Source organism: Xenopus laevis, chromosome 4L, assembly GCF_017654675.1.
Source record: "Xenopus laevis strain J_2021 chromosome 4L, Xenopus_laevis_v10.1, whole genome shotgun sequence".
In the NCBI taxonomy this organism is placed as follows: domain Eukaryota; kingdom Metazoa; phylum Chordata; class Amphibia; order Anura; family Pipidae; genus Xenopus; species Xenopus laevis.
Window position 1 is genome coordinate 111905098 of NC_054377.1, and position 13531 is coordinate 111918628.

The following is a 13531-nucleotide window of genomic DNA, read 5'->3' on the forward strand; positions in this document are numbered from 1 at the left end:
ACATCTCTGACCTTGAGTCACCATTTCATGATGGTCTGTGTGCTGCCTCAGAGATCACCTGACCAGAAATACTGCAACTCTAACTGTAACAGGAAGAAGTGTGGAAGCAAAATACACAACTCTGTCTGTTAATTGGCTCATGTGATCTAACATGTATGGTTTGTTTGTGCAGGCCCGGATTTGCGGCAAGGCCGCATAGGCCCGGGCCTAGGGCGGCAAAGAAATAGGGGCGGCATGCCGCCCAGCCGCCGTTCAACTGCACCAGCTGCGCCGGCGTTTTTTCGCCGGCGGGCGCTAGGACCGCGCGGCCGCCTGGTCGGACCGCGCGGCCGCCTGGTCGGACCGCGCGGCCTAGGGGCGCCCAGAAGTAAAATCCGGCGCTGTGTTTGTGTGCACCGTGAATTGTAGGATCCCAGGGGACGTCCCTTAGTTATTAAAATGGCAATTTTTTGGTTAGAATTACCTAATGGGAAATACTACAAAAAAGTATATTACTTTTAAAATGATTTATTGACATGAAGCAATGTTTTACCTATGAGCTGTTTTCTGCAATACATGTTTATAGAGAGCTATATTGTTCAGGGGAAATAGTTTTCATTTAATTACTGCCATTGAGCCTCTATGGTTTAAAGACAGAGAAAGAAAGGAGACTAAAGCACTGTAATACTAACCCATGCAAGCACTAAAGTGTATAGCTTTTTCAAAATGTTTTTACCCAAAAACTAAACTACTTTACTAAACATTGCACACAGTTTTTCAGAACAAATACGCTTTATTGTTGATAATATTATCCATTTAATACCAGCACTACCCTAGAGCTACTTACAGTGCCCACTGATGTCATAAGTGTAATATGAGGTAGATTTACAAAGTGCTCCAGTGCTGCACTCTGATGTCACTTTTTTGGATACAGCTCTACAGCTGTAAAGAATGCACCAAGAAAAGACAAATGTACACACATTATACTTGATATTAAAAACAAAATACAGTTTAATCAACCTTATGATATGACCAAAACAAAAGTATTCTAAAATATTGTCAATTATGCTGAAACATGGTTCCACTGTTGCATTGCCCAAACAGACTAACTAGGTTCAATATTTCCATCTTAGCTGAATGATTTATGTCTTTATATTGGTGGGGGGGGGGTTGTCCTAATGCATGGCCTAAAGGGTCTATACTGGGACTATGTTTTTTTCAATAAAAGAAATCAAAATAAGTTGTTCTGTTTTTGGTCCTTAAAAGCTGCATTTTGATCACAAACTCCACTGTCCAATTTCCCATCCGGTGCTTAAACAGCTGCAACGTGTTCCCCAGGACAGTGGAGACTGAATGATTGAAATAAGTCTTGACTTCTGCTGTTGTACAGAAGCTTCATGGCTGAAGTTCACAATCACAAAAACAAAAATGTTCATTGGCTCACATGCAGCAAACCACAAACAAAATGGCTTAATTTACATGGTCAGTGTTTGTTAATGTCCACTACCTTGGAAATGGGGAATATTTCAAGTATAACTTCATCTATTCTACTTTAATTCTTTGGAAAACCAGGCGGAGACATTGCAAAGAGTCCAGAGAAATCCTTTCACTAAAGGTTAGGGGCATGAATGTAACTATCAAATCTCTAACCAAATGTCCATATACTGTTTAAATTTCAGTTCATTCTTTTAAATAATCAGATAAATCTCTGAATTGTAATGAAACGGTAGAGTTGTGCAGTTTCTTCAAGTTGGTGTTGACACCATCTATAACCATCCACTGATCTGCCAGTATAGTGAAAGGCTTCAAAGTGAACTCTTCCTTTGGCATTAATTAATAAATAATTGTAAAGCAAGGAATTAGGATTTTGTTCTACTGAGCAGGACAAAGCTCAGGACAAGCAGGCATAATATTGCCAAAATGAATGTTCTCCATTCACAGTCCTCTCAACTGAAAAGGCACTTTGGGATGCCCCCAGCACAACAGAATCTTTACTGAATAGAGCATTTCTCCCTATCTCGTCCTTGTCCTTCTCCCAGTACTTTTGACTTGATGTACTTCAGGTCACTGTTGACACTGGGACGTCTAGCTGAAGGTGAGACCATGCCATAAGCATCTACCTCCTTCAGTCTTCTCAGCCTGAAAGATTTCTGGTGAAATGTATCTCCAATCTGCATTGAGATCTTCCGATGGAGAGCTGGGCTCATTTCATTGGGCAGTTTTGCCATGCTAAACAGGACTTGGAACATTTTGTCTACATTTACATTTTTCTTTGCAGAAATCTCAAAGTAAGCACAGTTTTCATCTCCAGACACCAGGCGCTCCGCTTCTTCAGCTCTCACCTTACGGTGATGCTCACCATAATCACTTTTGTTGCCGCAAATCATCATAGGGAATTCACCGGTCTCTTTCGTTTTGTTTTTGACACAAGACTTGACTTCCAGAATCTGCTTTCTAAGCCTCTTAACTTCATCAAAGGAGTCCCGGTTGTCTATGCTGAAAACAAGTATGAACACATCACCTGGAAAGAAAGAATATGTTGGAGTTACACTGGTACATATGCTGGTACATATCTTATTGTTAGCTATTACATATACCCAGCTATTAGCTTCTGCACACCAAGGGAGAAATGTAAACAATGATTTATTGTAACATAACTGAAGACCACTCACTAGTCATCCCAGTCATTTTCTATATACTGTATTTTGTGTTGGCATCCATGTGAGTGGTGCAACTAATATGGATTTAATATGGCAGTGAGAACAGCTGTTGTAGTAGAGTTGTTTATATGTTGTGGAAACGTTGGGGATACAAGTGTTGAAGGAACTTAGCAGTATAGTAACCTGCTTGTGTGGACATTTTGGTTAAGGTCATTCCTGCTGTTTTGCTATTGCCTTATGATTCATATTCCTGTTCCTGTTTCCCTCTTCCTGTTAAAGCTGAGAGCAAGCCTGGAGGAGGTCATATTACCTGCTATGTTCTTATAAATGTACCAAACGTTACTGTCTGTCTGCTTCACTTGGACTAACACAGAAGAATAATTTAACCCACTGCTAGCCAAGCAGTTTATCACAAGTAGCACCTCCTATGATTTTATTTTGTTATTTTGCACACAGCTCCAGTCCACTTGTGTAAAAACCTGTTTCTAGAGTTTTCTAGCATACATTACTCTTGCCAGTGTGATCTATGATGTTAGGTGAGACAACACACAAGGTAAAGTCATGTGTTTTGAAGAATTGAAAATTTGTTTACACTGGTGCATAAGCTGAATGTAATTGGTTACACTAGTGCATAAGCTGAATGTTTCTGGTCACCTCCTGTACTTACACAAGTGCAATTACTGGTATCTATAGCAATCAGCAATTCATTTTGATCAGGATTGAAACGCTTTGCTATGGGCTGCTTTGTTGTATTTTAGCGCCAATCTTAGAAAATCAACTCCACTGTGCATCACCACCATTCAATTCATTATATACGTGCACCTTCTTTACCTGTGAGAATCGACAGCCTCCTCATGGCTGGGAATGGATGGTTTCCAGATGTATCTAGAATGTCTAGCTGGTACATGTCTCCTCTGATGTTGTAGAGCTTACGATGGAAATCCTCAATGGTCGGTGTGTACTGGTCTTCAAATCGTCCATTTAAAAAGCGAGCAACAATGGCGCTCTTGCCAACCTTGGATGCTCCAAGGACAACCATCCGATAAGAGTTTTTAGCTGGGACACTGAGTGTGCAGTTCCCACTGGAGAGAGTCTTCATCATGGCTTCAACCTGTGACATAGAATATTTTTATACTTGACTGCAATCCTTAGCTTTCTCAGCATGTGCTCAACACGTGTCTAAACTCTACAAACTGACCCCATGAGCTGCACCCACCACACACAAAAAACCCAAATATTTAAGTATAATCTTTTCTCTAAACCCTTGAGCAAAAGCACGTCCCAAAATATCGCCAACCTTTTTTTACTTTCAAAGTCTATTATCTCCACTTGAGTGCCTTTAGGTGGTAAATGCACCAGATTCTAGAAGGGCATTACCTGCAAGGACAATCAATGTCTGTGCTCTTGAATACCTTATATTACACATACACTCAGTATTAAGATAAGGCATAACCTTCTGGTACAACATGGGGTTCAAATGACTCTGACCCTGGAGTAAGAGTGACTGCTGGGTGGTCCAGGAATTCTGTGCAATTTCTTTCAATATACAATTTAAAAATATTTAAACATCTCCCCAAGTTTTGACCCAAGTTTTTGCAGCAGAGCACAGTAATTTCTATGTATGCCGCTGTCGCACAATTGTCTGCTTATTTCTGTCTGCTTATACATCTGCTGAGACTGCTTCACAAAGAGCTGTATCTCACTTCAAAATGCTTTCAGTTCCCAAACAACAAAGCTATTGTTTAGAACATTCAATAAAAAAAGTGAGAAATCTCAATTATTTTGTAAAATTAAAGGCATCATAAAGGAGATCGATCATCCAGCTACTGAGACAATATCTCAAATGACATAGCTGCTTTTGTGACAAATATGAAGTAGATTCTATTCAACTACAGTGCATTGATTTGCAGCTTTCATAGCAAATCAATGGCACAAAAGTAATGCGTCAAACAGTAGAGACTGTAGGTTTGCAAGTTCATCTAAAATTAGGCAGAATGAAACAGGCAGGGATGTAGGGAAGTAGTAGGGATGTCAGGGATGTAGTGTTTCATGATGGATTAAAATATGAAAGACAAGTGACCTGAACTGAAGTATCTGGCCTGAAATATTCCTTTATTCCAGTGGAACAGATAAGCATCAAAGAGGGTACAGAATCATATAGTAAAGCATACAATTTAGGATGATAACAAAAGGTGCTGTCAATCAGTCTGTATTGCTGGACAATGCACAATATGATTAGCCTCCATTAATTGGTGGATTTTTATTTTAAGTTTTATATTATCACTGAGCTGGAACATTAGTATCATACAGAACTGAAATTCCAGCTGTGAATATGTAAATGAAGGCTAAGAATTAGCTCAGTGTTTGGCTAGAAATACCAGATTTATCAGAAACCAAATTGAATAACTTTGGTATCCTTCGCCTAAACACAATTCATTAATGGGAGATTTCCATAAACCAGGCCAGTAATCGATACACCTTACAAGGCAGAAGGTATTACAGATCCAAATTTTGATGGTCCTTCTGGCTAATACATTTTCGACAGCATATAACAGCATAGGACATGCCAGGCTTGTTGCTATTTCTGTACAACACATAGATACATCTATCTGAATGGATCTGTGCCCATTTGTCCATGTCTTTTCTTACCCCGTACTGCAGTGTTTTACTCTATTACTGATATGGTCTATATTACTTTACTTGGGTTGTATTGCTCTGCATATCTCACTATATTACTGCTTTGCATTGTCTACAGTCTGTTTATTATACTGCCTAGCATTGTCTCGCTATATTTGTACAATGCTCTGCTTGTTCCAATCGTATTTCTCCTGGTGCCACATTGTGCTACACTTTTTACTATATTACTGTAATACACTACATGGTCCTTTATTACTCTCTTGTCACATTGCTCTGCATGTTTCTCAATATTACTGTCTGGTGTCACATTGCTTTGCATTCTTACTATATCACTGCAATGTTCTCAATGCTTTAAATGCTGTTTCACTGTACTCTCTTCTCTTGTATTTCTGTACTTCTTTATTACTCTGCATGTAGTTTCAATGCTTTGTGTGTGCATTACTTTGCATTTTAATGCAACGCTCCACTTCTCTGAATGCACCTACATTTCTGTATTATATTTACAGTGGTGTGTGTCACTATATTGCTCTGCATGTTACATAGCTCTGTATGTATTATACTATTCTATGATACAGAGTTCTGCATGTCATTTCAGTTCATATTGTTGCAAATCTCTGTGCATCTTAATTGTTAATATGTTCTGCATTCCCTGTATTGAACTGCAAGCTTATAAGTTATTCTAACTTCAGCTGCTCTGCCTCTCATTTTAATTTGCATTTTGTTAAAATATTAGACTTTTCACTATATTGCTCTAAATGGCAATATTATAATAAACAATTATTACAGATGTTTTCCCAATTTTGTGCTTGTGGTTACATTGCTCTGCATGCTGTAAACATGTTTTGCGTATTGCACTTTACTCAGAATGTTGTACACTGATCTGCATATTATTATATTCAATTGCTTTGTCTTCAGTTGTCTATTCTGTTCTGCATGAATACATTCTATTCAATCTATCAATTATTACCATATTCACTATCATCTATCTATCTATCTATCTATCTATCTATCAATATATATATATATATATATATATATATATATATATATATATATATATATATATATATATATTACACCTGTCACAATGCTCTGCATACAGTATCTGCACATGGTACATGTCACAATATCACTGATAGTTTTTATGACAGTTTTTCAGTGTTCTGCATATCATTATTGGTCTGTATTCTGTATTGGACTGTTCAGAGTACCTCTCTTTTACTTTGTGTTTGTTTACACCGCATCTTTGTATATTATATGTTATGGTTTTATATGCTCTGTGTGTCCCTGGATTACTCTGTATGTAATATATATTTGTGTGTTTTTGTATTAATTTGTATGTTATAATGCTCTGTATGTCCTTTTATTTATCAGTACTGTAGAAATGCTTTGCAAATTCTATTAAGTACAATATACATAGTGCATTACAATGTTCTGCATATTATTCTGTATACAATACCATTGTGTATGGTGTAACATTACTCTATATATTAATAGTGTGAATAACTGCATGTCAGAGTACCATGTGCTTATTATTATTATTATTTTCCCATGTATAAAGACATATCTAATACGACACACACAGGTTGTCTTCTCTTACCTTTTCTAGTGGTGCGCTCTCAGACAAAGGCTATTGCTGCTGATTCCGCCTTTCTTCTCTCAAAATCTGCTCTTTTCCACTGTTCTCCAAATCCTGACGTCTCAGTACAGTCTCCATAGGCAGGTCTATTTATACAGTTTGCTCTTAGAGGGCTAATCTACTCCCCCCAAGGAGACAGAAACCCGAGTATGTTTTGGGTTTTTCCTTGGAAATACTCAGTGCTGAGTCTTTCAGAGTGGGTAAAGCAGATTTAAAGAATATTTAAAGCTGAGTCTCTGTTCCATGTGGAAGTCTGTCAATGTGATACATGCTAAGGTTTGGAAGCAGAAATCACTGCAGTTTTGATACTTTCATCTGATGCTATTACAGACTGAGTAACTTCCAACATTACATGATCTAGACTGCAGGCTGTGTTTCAACGAAGAGTTTATTTGCACTGTGCATACAGAAGTATTTCTGTGGTTAAACAAGTCGTAATACAGTGTCTGCTTTCCTCTTTGTCTCTTTCTCTTGGTACGAAATGCACAGAGTCCCAGGCATGAGACAGTGTGCAGCTTTCAGCAGGACTCTTGTGTCTGTTCTGTCTCCTGAACTGAAAGGGCAGGTTTTTTCCCAAGGTCCATGGCCCACCTCCCTGCAAGGGCCCCATCCAATCAGATGTCAGAAGGGCTTTCCAGAGAGCCGGAATACACAGATGTACTGCTCGAAAAGCTTCTTCTTTAGCCTAATGTATGCCGAACACCTATCTTTATCCCTATACTTTGCCCTGAAGAGCTTGCACTTAATCACTTTTATATTTGTTCATTAAATTATTACAACTAGAAATTGTTTGCTTTACCAAGAAAACACTGAATGCTGGGTAAAGTGAAAACTTGCTTTTTTGTAATATGAATATTATTATTCTTATTATATTGCTTCAGGAAGGACAAAACCCAGTTTTATGGAAGGATCAGCACAGATCCTATTATGAGAGCAGCCAGTTAATTCGTAACAAAATGCCCAGTGAACAGCTCATACCAGAGCAACCACTTGTTTCTTGCTGGAGGGAACAAGGGCTCTAATGTCCCTATGCAGCAGCCTTTAGATTGTAAGCTCTTCCCTACTTTTTTTTCTTCATTTGTATTTATTGTAATATTTGTATCTAGTCTGATATTTACAAATTATACAGTAGTATAATCCAGGAATGGGACCTGTGATCCAGAATGCTTGGTATCTGGGGTTTTCTGGATAATTGATCCGAATTACGGAATGAACATCTCCCATTTTAAAATGATTTCCTGTATTATATTATTTGGATAAAATTTAGCTAATGGGAAACAGCCTTTTCTGTAATTTGCAGCTTTCTGGATAATGGCTTTCCGGATCCCATATCTGTTATAATAAAAAAAAAAGCATGCTTTAATCATTTCCGAAAGAATAGCTTTTTAAAGCTCAGACTAAAAAATAGTCACATTTCATGTATATAACTTGAATAGGGGAACCCACATTAGGTGCAAAGCCTCCTGGTCCAGCTCAGTGTTTAGCAATTCACTAAATCACAAAACTGCTTCAGTGAAGACTAAGGAATTATATTAAAAATAAATTAGTATTGTTGGTCCCATGGAACTTTTTCTTCCACATTAAACTTTACTGTTTTTGGCACCTGTTTTCAAGTGCTCCCCTGGAATCTATATCCCATGCAATTAAGAGACTAATGTTTTGTATTTTCCGCCACTGAACTATGAGTATGTATTCTAAAGACATTTTTTTGGTACAATACATCTCACTTGAAGTATGTTCGTGGCAGTTACCAAATATTGGGCCAGATTCAGTTTAGTGAGAAAAAGGTTTATCATGTAAAAAGTCATGAACGAGATTCAATTTTGAGATGCAATTCTAGGGAAGGCAGAAGGGCACGTGCCTAGGGCGCAACGACTGTGATGACACCAAGCACATGCCACTTATTTCACCTACCCCTTGTTCCACCACTGGCGCTCGGTGCGCTCCTCTGTGCGTGCTCCTTTCTCCGCGCACTCATTGTGGCCAGGAGGGTTGCCTTGGGTGCCCGGCCATCTTGGCCCAGGCCTGTCCCACTGTTTATCATGCCCATGGAAAAAAACTGGAACTGGATTTGGAGAAATGTTTTTTCTCCTCGACGAGTTTTCACGTGATAAACCATGAGATAACTTTTCCTCACTGAATTAAATCTGGCTGATTATGTATTTTTTTGAGAATTCAGAAAAAGTTAAGAATAATGTAATTTTTTTTAGCAAAATTGTTTGTAATATAACCCGCAACTTCAAGGCATGTCCGGCTTTTAAAATTGTCAAGAAATGGCGTGTGGCCGGTGTAGATTGGAGGAGTCTCCAGCTGGATCAGAGGCAGAGCAGGGGGTAAAGGGCAGTTTTATTCCAGCTGCAAAACTTTGGGACCAGGAAAAAATGTGTTTCTCCTGGATAAACCTTTAGCTGTTTTGTGAGCTTTCCTGTAGGACAGGAATACACTGGCTGCTCCCCAAAATACTGTATATAGACAATTTATGGGAATAATGGATATAGATGTTAAACTTCAATATCTGTGTGTTTTTCTACAGACACAAGTAGATATTCTGATTGCTCGTCACCCACAACACCTACTCTTCCTGCCAGAGATTCATATTTCATCCTATTTTCATCCTATTTTTTATCTAGTACTGACATTTTACACATTCAAATCATAATATCAGCTCATTATTCAAATCAGTCTCTGCCAAAGTGTTACTGTATGTGGAAAGAGGTACAAAGTTAGCTGCAGGTCTTGTCGCCTATAGCAACCAATCAGCAGGTGCCATTTGCTGGTTATCTGTTTCAAAGCAAACATCTGATCGTTGCTATAGGAGACTAGACCTGGACAACCTGTGTTGCCTTTATTACACTCCCCAATAAGTTCCATATAAAATATGCAAAAGTCTCCTATCTGGTTGTTATGGGTTACTAGACACCTTTTCTTTTTTAAACTCCTTACTGTGCCGTTATACATGTACCTATGTAGCATGAATTACAGTAAAAGCCCTGCACAAGGCCCCAGTGATACCACCCGAGCTAATGACACAAACCAATAATACAAGCTATAATAGGCAGGAACACACACAGCCATTTAGAAACACTATATTAGTCCTCATACCCCGACTTTACCCCAATTACTTCTCATTACCCTACTGCCTCCCCACAAGCAGCTGGCACTAGCACTGGCAGGGTAAGAATACATTATCAGAATGAGAAATGATATTTTCACAGGTTTACAGTCTGGTGGATAAATGGTAAATCATATCACATAAACTCTCTCACACAGAGAGACAGACAATTGTAAATTCTAAATACAGCAGTTTACTCTCGTAAAGGAAGAACTGACTGCTAGAGCAGTACTTTATCTAATGAAAGCTCTGTGAGAAATAACATAATGTCATGTATGATATTAAACAAGCTTTTATCTCAAAGTATTCTACATTTGCACAATTTTACCACAAACAGTGAATTAACTACTCATTCTGGCTCTCAAGCTTTATGTTCTCAGCAGGTGCAGATTAATATTTTCAGTATACACCATTGTTAAAAACTGGGGATCAATTTACATTAATGCATTTGATTTACATTGATGTGTGTGGTGTTACAGCATTAAAGGGTGCGATATCTGACAGATTAGTGCTCATTCAGTAAACAGGGTTGGACTGGGCCATCAGGACACTGGGAAAAACCCGGTGGGCGCCCTGTCGACTCAGACCAGCTGATATCAGCAGTAACATTTCCCCTGTATTTTGCCTAATTTAGCTGTAAATTGTTAACAATACCCCTTAAATTATATGTGGGCACGCTAATTACCAAGCACTTGGGCACTCGGTCCTATTCACATGGTACTTTCCAACTCCATCGAAGCTGTTCATTTCTGTTTATGTACTCCAGATTTGATACTAGCCGACAATCTTTTTGTATGCATGAACTTTACATTGAAAGTTGTGACAATGTGCAAAGTTGTTAAAGCTTTCAGCTGCAGCACAGAAGTTCTATAAATACGGTCGCAGAGCTTGTGGCTTCCTCGGGCAAGTCATGTCTCAAACCCAAGCAGACAAAGTATTATAACAAGTTCAAGTTTTTTGTTTTCATTCTTCAACCATGGAAGTACTAGATTAAGTTACTGAACCTCGCAGAAACATAGAGTAAAACGCATTAAAAAAAACTACTTCTCTGAATTACTATTTGTGAATTTCCAGAGTGCCTAATTCTCATTTTTTAGTGCACTTTGATTTTCTTTGGTGCAATTCTAATTGTAGTGCAAAAACTGAGATCTAAAAAAAACTAGTGTAGCAAGTGGTGCTTTACTATGCATTGTAAAAATGTTCAGATTTACTATCATTACCTTTTGTTTGCTTGGATGCTTAAATAGTATATTGCTCTGTTGTACTTATTCATCTGATTGCAAGTGCCAAGTTTTCTGTTCAGCTGTCTTTTCCACCAAACTAAAGTAACAGGGACAGATCCTTTGGCTAAAGTGGATATTTATTACCACAAATAATATATTGGGGGAAGTACAAGCAAATAAATAATCATCTTTTTACCTCTGTTCCCAATAGACAAATACAAATGGAGAATAAAAGTATGGTATAATGACCCACTGATAAATAAATGAAACTCTTGGGATCCTTGACACAATGGGCCAGATTCAATTCAGCGAGAAAAAAATGATCACCTGGTTTATTACGTAAAAATCATGGACGAGATTCAATTTGAGAAGAAAAAACTTTTCTCCAAAATCAGTAGCAGTTTTTTCCCAGACTTCTATAGAGTTTTCACGTGATAAACCGTGAGAAAATATTGTCTGAATTGAATTGCATCTCAAATTGAATCTCGTCCATGAGTTTTCACATTTTTCTCACTGAATTGAATCTGGCCCAATGTTTGAAAAGTGGACAGTAGGCATGGAGGGTTATGGCTATGGAAAGTTGGGTACCCCAACTGTTAACAATTCTGAGTTGCTAAGCCAAAGACAAGGATATTAATGGCAAGGTTTCACCAAGATGGTCTCTTGGTGAAACCATCTAAACACGTGTATGATCTGTTGATCTCTAGTGCCCATGATTTTGTAGCCATAGATAGAAAAAGTATTCCTACAAAGTAAGAAGGTCGGTAGGAAGTGTAGGTTCAGCTATGAACAAACAGAGCAGAAGTTGTCGTACAGGTATGGGCAGGGTTGGACTAGGGGGCCTGGGGCCCACTGGGACTGCTGTCCAGGGCCCTCCTCCGGACCCCTCTGGCTGCGATGGTGCACGTGCCGCCCACCTGGTTACATGCCCCGGGGGTCCAGCGTGCATACGCAAACAGATCCGTGCGGGTGCCACAAATTTGTTATTTTTGCAGGGCCAGCAGATCGGGAGATGGGGTCTTGGCCGGCTGGGAGTATGGGATCCTTTATCTGGAAACCCATAATCCAGAAAGCTGTGAATAACAAGAATCCATCTCCTACTGACTCCATTTGAATCAAATAATTCCAAAGTTTAAACATATTTCCCTTTTCTCTGTAATTAAAAAAACAAAACTTTGTGCTCAATCCCAAATAAGATATACGTAATCCTTATTTGAGGGAAAATAATCCTATTGGGTTTATTTAATGATTAAATCCTTTTTTAATAGACAGTATGAAAATTTAAAGTATGGAGAGCCAAATTATGGAAAGATACATTATCCAGAAAACCCCAGGTCCCGAGCACTCTGGATAACAGGTCCCATACCTTTATGTGCAAATATTTTAAAAGGACACATTTGATGGGTTATTTACTAAAACTCAAATTTATCTCATATCTTTATTAAACCGAGCTCAACCAAACTCCCATCCACGACTTATCAACAAAATAACTAGAAAAAGTCGGGTCAGTAAAAAACTCGATAAAATCTAGTGAAAACCTAAATTGTACAACTTTTTCGGATTTGATGCACGAATCGCTTAATTTTTTGGGGTAGTCGCCCAAATACCCCAAATTTTTTGGATAATCAGAACGAAACCAAACCGAACAGATCACAATATCTTTAAATTGTAAAAGGGACATTTCCCATTGACTTCTACATGACCTCGACACATTTCAGATAGCAGATTTTTGGATTCTGACTTTTTGCAGATTGGGGTCTAAAAATTCAGGTTTTTGCCCAAAAACGTCGACCAGAAAAAAATTGAATTTATAAAATAACCCCCTTAGGGCTAGTCCACACGGGGAGATAGCGACGCGTTTGCGGTCGCGGCGACAAAGCGCCGCGACAGTCGCCGCGACTGGCGCAGGCGACAGTTTTGTATGGGCGCCTATGTAAAAACGCCTGTGCTAACCACACGAGGCGATGCGCTTTTCAACAGTCGCCTGAAAATGCCTCGCCAGGCTTTTTCAGGCGACTGTTGAAAAGCGCATCGCCTCGTGTGGTTAGCACAGGCGTTTTTACATAGGCGCCCATACAAAACTGTCGCCTGCGCCGGTCGCGGCGACTGTCGCGGCGCTTTGTCGCCGCGACCGCAAACGCGTCGCTATCTCCCCGTGTGGACTAGCCCTTAATGTATGTTAATGACATCATCCAACATAATGACACAGGCAGCACTTACTAATAATATGTCAGGTGATCTCCTTAAAGATAATACTAGACTGAATAGCTGTGTTAGTGCA

The 13531-nt window shown here is 38.9% G+C and overlaps 1 protein-coding gene across 1 annotated transcript; it reads right to left on the bottom strand.

Annotated features, from left to right (window-relative positions):
• Positions 1 to 752: 752 nt before the first annotated feature.
• Positions 753 to 7267, bottom strand: rasd2.L (RASD family member 2 L homeolog). The gene is given in 3 exon segments (NM_001092617.1): positions 753 to 2500; positions 3471 to 3750; positions 6877 to 7267. Coding segments are annotated over 2 exon segments (801 nt in total). The 5' UTR covers positions 3742 to 3750; positions 6877 to 7267; the 3' UTR covers positions 753 to 1970.
• Between the last annotated feature and the right edge of the window lie 6264 nt (positions 7268 to 13531).